At 36.8% G+C, this 13,570-nt stretch overlaps 1 protein-coding gene across 4 annotated transcripts in view; it reads left to right on the top strand.

Annotated features, from left to right (window-relative positions):
* Wdr62 (WD repeat domain 62) overlaps nucleotides 1–13,570 on the top strand; it is a 139,310-nt gene that overhangs the window by 100,397 nt on the left and 25,343 nt on the right. For all 4 annotated transcript variants that reach the window (XM_076132750.1, XM_076132747.1, XM_076132748.1 and 1 more), the window contains exons 13-24: nucleotides 59–263; nucleotides 1,187–1,321; nucleotides 1,699–1,809; nucleotides 2,366–2,455; nucleotides 2,968–3,098; nucleotides 3,613–3,741; nucleotides 4,239–4,364; nucleotides 4,874–4,998; nucleotides 5,550–5,647; nucleotides 10,938–11,027; nucleotides 11,920–12,044; nucleotides 12,670–12,811. In XM_076132750.1, the coding sequence (XP_075988865.1) occupies nucleotides 59–263; nucleotides 1,187–1,321; nucleotides 1,699–1,809; nucleotides 2,366–2,455; nucleotides 2,968–3,098; nucleotides 3,613–3,741; nucleotides 4,239–4,364; nucleotides 4,874–4,998; nucleotides 5,550–5,647; nucleotides 10,938–11,027; nucleotides 11,920–12,044; nucleotides 12,670–12,811 (1,507 nt within the window). The remainder of the gene's footprint in view (nucleotides 1–58; nucleotides 264–1,186; nucleotides 1,322–1,698; nucleotides 1,810–2,365; nucleotides 2,456–2,967; nucleotides 3,099–3,612; nucleotides 3,742–4,238; nucleotides 4,365–4,873; nucleotides 4,999–5,549; nucleotides 5,648–10,937; nucleotides 11,028–11,919; nucleotides 12,045–12,669; nucleotides 12,812–13,570) is intronic.

The raw sequence follows: 13,570 nt of genomic DNA, 5'->3' as shown, positions 1-13,570 counted from the left end.
CTAATTGATAATCTACGCTTCGTCAACTATAAGTTAAACACTATATTGTGTTTCCCAGGTGTGTCCGCGTGTCCCCGGACGGGCAGCACATCGCGAGCGGCGACCGCGCCGGCAACGTGTGGGTGCACGCGGCTACAGGCACGCTGCTGCACACGCTGGAGGCGCACGACGCCGAGGTGCTGTGCCTGGAGTACGCCGCGCGGCCCCGCCTGCTGGCCTCCGCCTCACGGGACCGGCTCATACACGTGTTCCATGTGGATAAGGTAACATTGAATTAGAATTGAATTAATGTCTAATGTTGTTCATTTAGAGATTATTAAATACTTACTTACTCCGTTGGCTCAACGACCCAAAATGTGTCTTGGCCTCCGACTCGAGAGAACGCCACTTTGCCCGATCTTTGGCCACTTCTTGCCAATCCCCGGCTTGAAGCTCCCTCAGATCCGCCTCCACTACACCCTTCCAGCGGTATCTTGGACGCCCGACAAGGACATTAATTTTATTTTTATTTTTTTTATCCCTAAATAAATAAATAAAATTATTCGGCTCTCATGGCATGTAGATTTAAATATAGCAACTTATATATAGCTACACTATAATCGATCAGTGAGCTGCCGTTTTTAAAATAAATAAAAAAACATGGTTTATTCATTTGAGTTGAATATAGACACTTATGATAGTAAATTTTAATCCAAATGTCATAAAATTGAGGTTTATTTAAAATTCGGTTTTTGTCAATATCTTCGCCGCGCCTTAGCTAGTTTGCATTGAGTCTTATAATAACCAGTAATTAACTTCTGGTTTAAGCTTGCACCACCCACGTAATTGGTCGACGGCTCGAACCCGAAGCAACGGGTCTATCCCACTAGTCCCATTGAGTTGTCCCGTGATGGTACAACTGCCACTATTTTGTACCAGATGTCCCGTGGCGGGACAACTGCCACTATTTTGTACCAGTTGTCCCGTGGCGGGACAAGTGACATTGTTTTGGTGCCAGTTGTCCCATTGCAGAAAAATCATGGGACGTAATGGGATAATAATATTTAAATGGACTCACACACAATAATCATGACTTTTATGACGCTTTTATATAACAGAACCCTATATACGCGCATCTAACTCGCACATGGACCGCTTTTCATTTTCCTAGAAAAAAATATTAACATCATATTTTCCTTATCTCCAGGGCTACCAGATCCTACAAACGTTGGACGAGCACTCGTCTTCGATCACAGCGGTCAGGTTCTTGAACGCCGGCGGTGGACTGCAGATGGTGTCGTGTGGAGCTGACAAGACTATACTGTTTAGACAGCTGAGGACGGTAAGATATTCATGTTTATTAGAATATTTAGCTGTAACTACATACCTCTGTAGCGCAGTCAACTGAGTCACGGCATGAAGTTTCCGGTTCGGTTTTGTATCTTTGTTTCCCGAAAGGAAATATGCTTTTGGCATTAAAAGTAACTGTGTTCAAATATTTTTCGTAAATTACTTCATGAGTCGGAAATCAGTGTTAGTGCGACGTATTGTTAAACGTATTATGCTTTTTTATCTGTATTTATTAATTTATAAGGCATGTCAACAGCATAAACATCAACAATTACAATAATTTCTTTAGTTAATACAGGGGCGTATGCTTATGCCAATATCAGACACACACAACATTCATTTAATTAGTGTATAATGTCTATATTTCAGACCCAGGACGGCGGTTACCAGTTCGCCCGCGGTCAGAACGTGTCAGGCCGGACCACGCTCTACGACATGGAGGTCGACGCCGGCGGCAGACATATACTTACTGCTTGCCAGGTTTGTTACAATATATCACTCTTTAAGAATACTCTAGCGAACCCAGCAGATTTTGTCCTGCCCGGACTCAGAATCCGGCCGACCGTCACTTTCGATAGCTTATACAAATGTCAAAAAACTTTAACATATAACACACTCATACCTTTCACGGGATATGATCTATCTATTGGTGAAAATCGCATAAAAATCCGTTCAGCAAAATTTAAGTTTATCGCGACCACACAGACAGACTCGGCGAGGAGACTTTATTTTATAATATGGAGTGATTTATTTTTGCTCATATATAAGCAATCATTTACTTGCTTGTCTAATGATGTTGTATGTATATTATGTAAGTCCAGTATCACAAAAAGAAAATCATTTACTTTACTATTTTAAAGGATTTTCAATGGACTGCATATGAAGATGTATAGATGGGAATGTAACTAATTAAGTTTTTAGGGATCGTATCAAGTGGCGTTCTCTGATCGCTGTCCGTTTATATTTGTATTAAAATTTGTTTATGTATGTTAATTATTGTATGCATTGTAAATTGACATTATAATTTGTATTTCAGGATCGCAATGTAAGAGTGTATAGCGCAGCGCACGGTAGACATACGAAGACTTTCAGAGGAACCACGGCTGAAGATGGAACACTTATCAAGGTACGATTAAACTTTAAATAATTAACTTAATAGGCAATTTGTTTTCACCGCCAGAAACTTTAATATTAAAAAATACAGTCGAATTGAGAACCTCCTCCTTTTTTGAAGTCGGTTAATAAACAAGCGGCCTCCCGCGACTTACTCCGTGTAGACTTTAGTTTTCCCGTTTTCACAACATTTTTGATTGCTGCTTCACGCTTTTTAGTCATAGCGTGATGTTATATAGCCTTCTTTAGAAAATAGACTATTCAACACACAAATATATTTTAATTAGATTCCTTTCAGAGATGCTCAATCAATCAAACGAACATTAAACCTAACTTAATTTTTTTTATAAATATAATTGTATTATAAAATTATCAATAAATTTTCACGTTATTTTGAATTGTACATTTTTTAAATAGTTTTTTTAAGAGTTAAGAGATTTTTCCATCAAAATGGAACACCAAAGTTTGCAGTAGGTGCTTGCGAGTTTAATGAAATCATTAATAGGCTTGGTATTCTTCCGACAGGTGGCGCTGGACAACAGTGGTATCTACTTGGCGACGTCCAGTACGGATAAAATACTGAGCGTGTACGACTATTACTCCGGGGAGTGTATGGCTACCATGTATGGACACTCAGAAATCGTTACTGGTTTGAAGTGAGTATTAATATTATTAAGATTTTCTTATAAATGTAAAGTAAACTTCAATCTTAAGATCATGTATTATTGTAAAAGTTAGTAGATTTAAATTCCAGTCTTTAATAGTTTTAAATAATAAATACATATCGGCACAATGTGCCAGTATCGATTGCAAGAACTAATCAGTTACTCCTAGGGTCTAAACAAGCGTTTCTCTCAGCACTTCGTGTACGCTACGAGCACAGAAAATAAAACGTTGATAATCGATTATAATAAACGTACGGCTCTGCACGTAGAACCGTCAGTCCTGAGCCTAACTCCTCACAGGTCGTGTCAGTGATGTTTTCCACCGGGCTGACAAGTTTTAATGATGGTCACCGTAGCCAAATATCGACGAGGAAAACGTTAAAATGATTTTGCGCTAAGACGTCAAAATATATTTCGCGCAATAACTATGCTAGTTTTGCAAAACCATATGAATCTGATTGTTGATGAAGCAAATTGGTTTTATTTTAATATTTTTTCCCTCTAGGTTCACTCCAGATTGCCAGCATCTGATCTCAGCATCAGGTGACGGGTGTATCTTCGTGTGGCGAGTCCCTCACGACATGGTGGTCACCATGAGAGCACGCTTGGCGCAGCAGGCCATACGTCAGGGCAAGTGAGTATGCAGTCCTGGGTTCGACCTCCGAAGACAAAAGTAAAGCACCTGTATATACCTGCACCCTGCACACGACACATTATCGTCTAAATCATGGAATTTTAATCTAGCAGAGAGAGATCCGTGCTTTAGGGTGCTTTTCTACCAAAGATGTAATGCTATGCTATATATGCTATGTTGGATGCGTTTGATATCCACCAATCATATTTATTGATGCATATTGTTTAGCACTGGTGGAAAGGGATTCAGCTAAAATTTGTTTTTAATATGGAAGGATGCATTCCCTTCCTTCCCTTGTAGGAATCCATAGCATAACTCGAGCTGCGCATTTCTCGCAGTACATAGCTTAGTATACATGGGAACGGTCTCATAGTTTGATAGCATAGCTATTACATCCTCACAGCATAGCTGCATAGCACAACTCTGGTGGAAAGGCACACTTAGACGTTGTAAATGGTCAAGGAACTCCACTAATAGGCAATGTGGTTGTTTCACAGGAAAGTGCCAGCAAGCAACGGTATGTCAGGTCTGGACAGTGAAAGTGACTCACACTTCGGGTCTCCGCCTCGAGAGCTACCTTATGAAGAGAACAAATTTACCACACCGGTCGTGCCTGATTATACGTAAGTACTTTATTAATAAATGACTATACAGGTCGTTGAACGAAAGGAAAGCTCTTAGCTAAATAACAATAGCCGCATGCATCGATCTATGAAGTTAAGCTACGCATGCCGAGGTTGTTCAGTGGATGGGTGACCATATTGTACATATCGAGTTTCTCCGTGTTTGGGAAAATAAATGAATCCGTGTTTGGGAAGACACGTTAAGTTGTGGGTCCCGACAGTCATTTTCTAAGATTTTTGTAAGTCGTTACCAGAAGTTAGAAGCTTGAAAGTCTGACAACCAGTGACTCCATTTAAAATACTGGTATTCATACATCCGGTGAGACTGAAAGCCGACTCCAACATCTGGAAGAAAGGCTAGGCTGATGAATGGTGATGCAAGAAAGAATTTTTTTTAAGGATTATTGCAAGCGGCGTATTCCTGTCTCTGCTTACCCCTATGATAAAAACGTCGTGATTTTATGTATGTATTATTTATAAAAGTTAATATTAATTTGTTATTGTTCTAGTCTCCGTATCGGTCGTCTTCCGACATGGGCTAAGAAGAGTCTGGGTGACGAGAGTCTGGCGGGAGAGCCCACGCCGCAGCCGCCGGCGAGGGGCAAGTGGGCGCAGAGGATACAACCTCATACTGGTACAGTATTATAGGATTTAATACATAACAAGATAATATATTTGGCTGTCTATGTGATACATTTTAAAAGCTTTCTCAAGCCTCTGAATACGGTAGTTGCCTACCAGTCAAATCAGCTACTCTTTATGAAATGTCAAAAACACATTTTAGTATAGAAATACGACGTAGTGACGTCACGTTTGCAGATTTTCGTTGGAATCAAATGAGTGTCTAATAAAATGTTTCAGTCTGTAATAATTACAATTTCAACATTGTTTACGAAAAAAGCTACATAGCCTGAGCATTTTAGATGAACCTTTTACGAGTACGAGTTTAATAATTTTTCGTTAACTCAGGCAACTAACCAATTTAACGTTGTTTGAATGTCGCATTATACCACATGAAGAGAGCGATTTACACGGAAATAAATTAGATAGGCATTCACATTTTACACTTATTTCATTTATATGACGGTTTCCGTGACATAGTTAAGGAGGGGAGGCCATGCCAATACCATTTTTGTTTCTTCAAAGCTTATTTGTACTGGTGCTTATATTGCTGTTAACTTTCAGAAAAACGCGGCGACTCGGACGGTTCAAAAGATAGTTCTTTGGACAGCGGCACAGACACAAGATACATAGAAAAACGGAAAGAAACCACTGTCAAACAGGTATGTAGTGAAATATATTTGTTAAATATTAGGTCGGGGAAAAAGTCTTTTCGCATTATAGTATGTATGAACTTGTAATAAAATCTTTTCTTCACACAATAAAGCTCGATACTTGGGTACCTTACGAGCTCACTGAAAGAAACCTAATGAAACGTGTACTCATTTGTGATTCTTGAAGCCAAAGAGATTTAATTACAAGTTCATACATACTATAATGCGAAAAGACTTTTTCCCCGACCTAATATATATTATGTTTATGTAGCTGTGTTTATGTTATAAGTGGAAATAGTCACAATAGTTCAATATTTCGGTAAAATTAGTAAGAATGTACCAAAAACAAATGTCAATAGCCGGGTCCTGACTGAGCGAGCGGCCTCGTGAGGCTATATCTCGGTCCCGCTCATTCCGATCTGAAAGAAAAGAGACCTAGAAATTGCCTCGCGAGGCTGCTCGCTTTGTCAGGACCCGGCTATTGTCATGACACATTGCCTTAACACGGCGAAATCGATTTTACCATTAAATTGAATTCAGTCAATATATTCATTATGTGGTATTCTTATAATAGTCGCCTCACAAAATAACAATTTATATTTGGTTAAACGTATAAAAGAGATCTTTGTTAAAAACTGTCGATCATTTTTTATTTTTCCACTTTTGACATAACAACATAGTTTTTTTTTGTTACATATTAACGCGGTCTTGACTAAAAGTTATTATTATTGTTCTTTCTAAATAATGGGAAAGAGATTCTATTAGTGGTTTATATATACAATAGTATAATAGTACTTTCACGTCCCGTGAATCGAACGCTAGTAGATACACTATCCACCACGTTACAAAGGCAGTTATTTCATATATGTAGTATCACTTTAAAAAATAATTTATATATTTTCGGTCTTAATTTTACTTATTTCTGTTTTATTCTTTGACGTTACCCGCGATTATGATATTTTTTTACTCTAAAATAAAAAAAATATATTGAAAAGTCAAGACCTCGTTAATATTAAGTAATTAACATTGTTCGTTAACCACTCACCAGGTGGCGGTGGTGTTGGTAGACTTGGTGATTTGTGTGTCTATAAATGTATATAGAAATGTACTGAAGTTTTCATTATTTATTTATTATTAAGAAAAACTTGGACAACTATCTGAAGTATTGGCATGAGATAGCCAATGACAGAAACCGGTGGAAGATTTTTCGGAAGACTTTTGCCCAACAATGGAACAGTACAAAAAAATGTTCCTCTTTGACATATCCCAGATATTTCATGAGATTTCCATTGTAAATGGTAAAACGTGGATGTATTCTTTTTTATACCTCTGCCTACATCTTCGGGTATAATAATTTAGGCGTGATGATTTAATTAGAAAATATTGAGAGCGTTTATTTTTTATTTCCTAGTTATTAAAACATCCGCTAGGATACATCTTTTATGATTTAAAAATGAAACTTCACTACAGTTCTATTTCCTATATTTTTATATTTATTTTGTTACTTTTAACATTTTTTTTTCTTTTTTGTGAATGGTTTAATTTTTTTTGGTTCTTTTTTTTCATAACATAAATTCAAAATAATATATTTTTTGATGACTTGATAATTTGGTTTCTTCTGGGTTTTGTTTAAATGATTTTTTTTATGATTGTTCTTCTAACATTTTATCTTCTATTTTGCATCGTAGCGTTTCAATTACAAACTCTAACATAAAAATAGTTAAACATTTTTATGTTATAAAACATTTTAAAACAAATTCGATTAAAAACTTAAAATACTTACTGGAATAAGTATATAATTCGAAGAACATAATAAAGAAAGACTAAGGGCAAGTTTCACAGTTTACATTTAACTATCAGATAACCCATCTACTAAATAAAGCGACAGCAAATATATGAAAACGACTGTCAAAATTGCACCTGATACACTATCTCATAAATATTAAGAAGGTGTGAAACTGCGCTTAACTTAACTGATTTTATAATTAAAGAGCTTAAGTTAATCTTAAAATGAATAAGCATTTAATGAAAAAGAAAAATCGTAAAAAATTAAGCCATTCACAATGGTACTGGTTGCGGTAGAGGCCGAAATCGCTGAACATAAGTCAGCTGCCGAGAATCGAAGCGTTGTTCAAGCACTTCGACACGACCCTGTCTAAGACTTACGATATCCTCGCACTCAGCCCTCTGAGGAACAAGGTTTAATTGTGTTTTGTTTATTGCGACGCCATCTTGTATGCTTGTGTCACGTCTGCACGGATTTATGTCATCATTTGTAGTGTAATTTTATTGTTAGTGCATTGTTATTTCATTACATTTAAAAGAAAAATGTGTTTATCAATGTATATCCCGTTTCTGAGTGACTGGTGACTGACTGAGTGGCTGACTGATTGACTGCCTGACTAACTGGCTGATGGACAACACACATCCAAAATTACTAAGCGTAGAAACTTGAAATTGTTTAGTAAGTGTATAGGAGAGGATTTTTCCACACGGACAAAGGCACGGGCAAAAAGCTAGTATCTAAATAACTTAATTAAGTAGAGGACGGAATCGCTGAACATAAGTCAGTTGCCGAGAATCGAAGCGTTGTTCAAGCACTTCGACACGACACTGTCTAAGACTTACGATATCCTCGCACTCAGCCCTCTGAGGAACAAGGTTTAATTGTGTTTTGTTTATTGCGACGCCATCCTGTATGCTTGTGTCACGTCTGCACGGATTGTGAATTGTTGTCATTATTTTTAGGTTAGATGTAATTTATTTCGTTTAGTGTCATTATGAAAAGAAAGAGCCATTAATGAATGTATATCCCGTTACTGAGTGAGTGAGTGAGTGACTTACTGACTGACTGACTGACTCATTGACTCACTGACTCACTGACTCACTGACTCACTGACTTACTGACTCCCTGACTCACTAACTGATAGACAACGCACTACCGAAACTACTGAGCGTAGAAAGTTGTTTTTTTTATAAAGGTTCCTTAGGAAGTGTAGGGGAGCATTAAGAGAAGATTTTTGGAAATTGCATTTTGTTGACGTTTTTAGGTTAGATGTACTTTTTCGTTAGTTTAGAGTTGTTTTATTGTTAGTGTATCGTTATTTCATTCCATTTAAAAGAAAAATATATTTATCAATGTATATCCCATTACTGAGTGACTGACTGACTGATGGACAACGCACAGCCGAAACTACTGAGCGTAGACATTCGAAATTTGCTATGAAGATTGCTTAGGAAGTGTAGAGGAGCGTTAAGAGAGGATTATTAGAAATACCCCCTAGATAGGGCAGGGTCAAATGTATCTTTTAGGTTTTGTTTATTTCAGCCAAAATTAATTTAGAAAATAAACATTTTCGTTCGTAATTCCTCATAGCAAAGTCTCAGGTCTTCAAGCATGAACAACTTTGACACTAGGTTGACAACTAACCATAGGGAACTGTCATATCATTTGAGCTTTTCGTGCATGTGTTGCAAAACATAACTGCTTTATTTACAGCATGTTTTAGTTATAGTATGTTATATATAAGTTTATTTAAGATCGTTGAAAATACCGATGGATTTTTAGAGCATAGATTTTTAAAAAGAGTGGCCAGGAATTTCTTGCCATCTCTTCTCATTGGCATATCTTCCGAATTGGCGGTAAATTCACTCTCTGTATCATTGACTATCATAAGTGTCAGCATTTGACCTATATGAATAAATATTTTGATTTTGAGGCCGAACCAGTTATTTTCTTTGCTTATTGTCGAAAAACTTATACTTTTACTTTTTAGGGTTCCGTACTCAAAGGGTAAAACGGGACTCTATTACTAAGCCTCCGCTGTCTGTCTGTCTCCAGGCTGTATCTCATAAACCGTGATAGCTTGAAAGCTGAAATTTTCACAAATGATGTATATCCGTTGCCGATATAGCAACAAATACTAAAAAATAAAATATTAAGGGAGGCCCATACAAAAAAGGTGGTATTTTCTATTTTTTCTAGCACGGAACCCTTTGTACGCGAGTCCAACACGCACTTGGCCGGATTTTTATTTAAAACTCTTGAGAATGCTATAATATACTTAATTGAATAATATGTGTGAAGAAGTAAATTGAGATAAAGTAATATTGAACAGTAATTTGACGGCCAAGTCTATAGTGAGACAACAATATATCTGTATAGCGCTGTCCCTTTCTAACGCGTAAAACTTCTAAAATCTTTAGGTATTTTAAACGATCTACGTTTAATTGTTAAATAGTGCTATGTGAATGTCTATCACTGCTTTATTTGTTATTTTTCTGTTATTTGGAGTACTTTGACATTCTTTTGGGATAATATTATAATGCAACGGGTCTTATACGCGATTGAAAATTTAAAGGTTAGGATACCTTATTTAATATCTATACTTATATTATAAAGCTGAAGAGTTTGTTTGTTTGTTTGTTTGAACGCGCTAATCTCAGGAACTACTGGCCCGATTTGAAAAATTCTTTCAGTGTTAGATAGTCCATTTATCGAGGAAGGTTATAGGCTATATATCATCACGCTACTACCAATAGGAGTAGAGTACCAGTGAAAAATGTTACAAAAACGGGGAAAATTTTTAACGCTAATGTAACGCAAGCGAAGTTGCGCGGGTCAGCTAGTAAAGTATAAGACCCGTTGCATTATAATATTATGTGTACTAGTCGCGAGAGTTTAAAAACGTTATTTCTTTTGGGGACTTTTATTTCTTTCATTGATGTATTTGTCGGTAAAATCGGGACTATATAAAACTTCGATGTCCGTCTGTCTATCACCATGTGGTGGTGTGTTTCATGAACCGTGATAGTTAGACAGTATTTTTTGTTTGTGTTTGGGTTATTTATTAAAAATGACATTATTTAGTTTGTTTAGTATAAGATTGATGTTAAAACTAGTAACAGATCTTTATAATTTATAGATTTTTGATTAACGACTGTCAAAGTAGTCCAAGATTTGATATTTGTTTTTTTTTATTTTTGTTATATAATTGTTTATTATTTTTACCTTTCCTTTTATTTAATGAATAATTTAGATCCTTTATTTAACTTTCTTAAATTTGTTTATCAAGACATTTTTTTTTCCAAAATTAAAGTTACTATTGTAATTTTCAATGAAATGACTACTTTTTACAATTATTTTGTCAGTTTTTTTTAATTTTTATTACTTTTTTTCATTTTATTTTTTACAGTTTAAACACAATTCCCCTACATTATAATATTATATTTTTGTAAAAATTTTCATTTTATTTTCGTGCTTTTTTATTTATGTTAGCATTTACGTTGTGTTTGTTAGGTGACGATTAATTTGTCGCCAAGTCGCACGACTGAGACGCGCACGCGACATCACACTGACGACTCGTCTCTTGGCAGCTTTAAATATGAGGTTTGAATGATTTTTGTTTTTTATTATTTTATTTATTTTTGGGATTATGTTTTTTTTTTGTTTCCCATTTGTTTTTTGTCATACGTGATCGTTAGATTGTATTTTTTTTAAAAGACAAGTTCTGCATTAATAATTGCTCTTGTGTCGCGGGGACTTTTACAAACAGACAAACAACGGACACAGAGTACTACCAGACCCGGAATAATTATTTGTGGATCGCACAAATTATTGTCCTGTGTGGGAATCGAACCCACGAACATCTTGATGTAATGGCTTTTTTAAAGAGAAGAGAAGAGAAGTCGTTTTTTAGTGAACCGCAAGCCAATGCAGCTAACGGTGGCCTGTCTGATGCAGCTTCTTTATTTTGGAACTGTAAAGAATTCTTAATTGGTCAGGCTTAGGCTCTCTACTAAGTTCCTATATGAACTTGGTAACGTGCCCAGTATTATGGCAATATGCTCGCCCTCTATAGGATGGCAAAACATAGCACTGACAATGAAAATGGCGGAACGCGGGTGTATTTTCCTACACCTTACCACCTTTCGGTGCAACAAGCGTGATATTATGTATGTAATGGGCCAAGAAGCCTTTTCTGAGATAACAGAATTTCTAAGAAGATTACCCAGATTCGTCAGAAAGTTGAGGTCGTGGAACTCCGTGCCTCGGAGAGCACGTAAAGCCGTCGGTCCTGCGCCTGACCTCTCACTGGTCGTGTCGGTTATCCGTCCCGCTGGGCCATGAGAGTAAAAGAATAGAGAGTGTACCTGTGTATTGTGCATACACTTGGACACTATAAACCAAGTCCTGCACCGTTGGTCAGTTTCAATGAGACTGACCGCTGTAGCTACCGGCTAGGACAATATTATTATTATATTATTTATTATTGTTACAGGACCAAGAGTCAACTGAACACGACGGCGACATCGAGGACATATCGGACGGGGAACGAACCTCATCCTCTGAGAGAGGGAACAGGACTACCTACTACCCTGGGAACAATGACGATGATACGCCTGGGTAAGTAGACATAGTCTTAAACTTATCCCACTTTAAGTATGGTGACTGTAATATGTTAAAACGGGTTTTGGTTGATAATTTATGTACAATAATATCCGTATTTCGGAAGGCACGTTAAATTGTGGGTCCCTGCTATCATTATTATTAAAGATCTTTGACAGTCGTCAACAGCAGTCAGAAGCGTGAAAATCTGACCACCAGTCTTAACGAAGGATATCGTTATCATGTTATATCCCAGGTAACTGGGTTGTGGACGTCAGATAGGCAGTCAGCTCCATGTAAAACACTGGTACTCAGCTGCATCCGGTGAGACTGGAAGCCGACTCCAACATAGTTTGGAAGAAAGGGATTTTTTGTTAGTAGTCAAATATTCTTGGGAATACTAGTGAGAAATACCCAGACGTTTTTTTGTTCTGCACAGTGTTACAAGCCTGCTAATAACAAGGTCCTGGGTTCGATTCTCAGGACTTTCCGCATAATTATTGTGTTTTTTGCTTATCCATGGAAACCTTAACCCTAAACCCCAAAACACACTTGAGCTCATTTCCCGAGGAGACCCTTACCCAGCAGTGGGTCATTAGTAATAGGTAAAATATTAATTTTTATGTCATTTTCCATGTTATAGTGAGTTCATGGTGAACGCAATGGACGCAGAGGAGCTGCGTCAGTCGATGCGTCGGTCTAAGCGATGGGCAGGCGAGACGCGCCTCGATATACCGCCGCAAGCCTCGCTCAGCGGCTCCGGACACGATTCTGATGATGACGAGGTAATTGTGACCTTCTGGCTGATATCTGACCACGGCCAGTTTGAGAAAACTAAACCAATGATGTGTTTTTTATTGCGGTGAATTGTGCACATAATATACAATTAGTTAGTACACTTTTATATCCGGTTGGCCAATTTTCTGACCCTCTTATACCACTTCTAAAATATCGATTCACAAACACACTGTAAACCTATTTTAGTTAAAAAACTGCTATAATATGTATTTTCTTTTTCATTTCGCTAAGGAGTGAAAGAAACAAAACACTTTATGAGCATTTCATAACATCATATATTTTTTATGAATAAGGGTTAGACTTTTTAAGATATGGAAGTCCAAGACCTTAATTTCGATACCTTGGACAACCACAGATTATGTTTTGAAAATAAAAATTTTGTTTAAATGTTAACAAATCGACTAATACAATCTACGAGCTGAATTATGAATCGGGGTTTTAGGCTCGATTATTGATTCGAGAAAAGTGCCATTAATGTTATTCCATTTTCTTTTGAAATTTTTGAGTAAATATTTGGTATAGTAACAGGCTTTCCCTCTATTACAAAGGATCGATTTCAAACAATACATTTCGAATTTATGTGCTATGAAAACCTTAAAATTAGCTTTGCTATGAAAACTACATTGTTATCGCGTTTAAGACCCGTTTCGCAATTTATATGTACAAGTCGCGATAGTTTAAAAACTTTTAAGGCCAATACATTACTACCCATATCTCATATAATTAAGCATGAAGATATAAAGATC

Source organism: Anticarsia gemmatalis, chromosome 28 (assembly GCF_050436995.1).
Source record: "Anticarsia gemmatalis isolate Benzon Research Colony breed Stoneville strain chromosome 28, ilAntGemm2 primary, whole genome shotgun sequence".
In the NCBI taxonomy this organism is placed as follows: domain Eukaryota; kingdom Metazoa; phylum Arthropoda; class Insecta; order Lepidoptera; family Erebidae; genus Anticarsia; species Anticarsia gemmatalis.
This window is presented reverse-complemented; position numbering and strand designations above follow the sequence as displayed.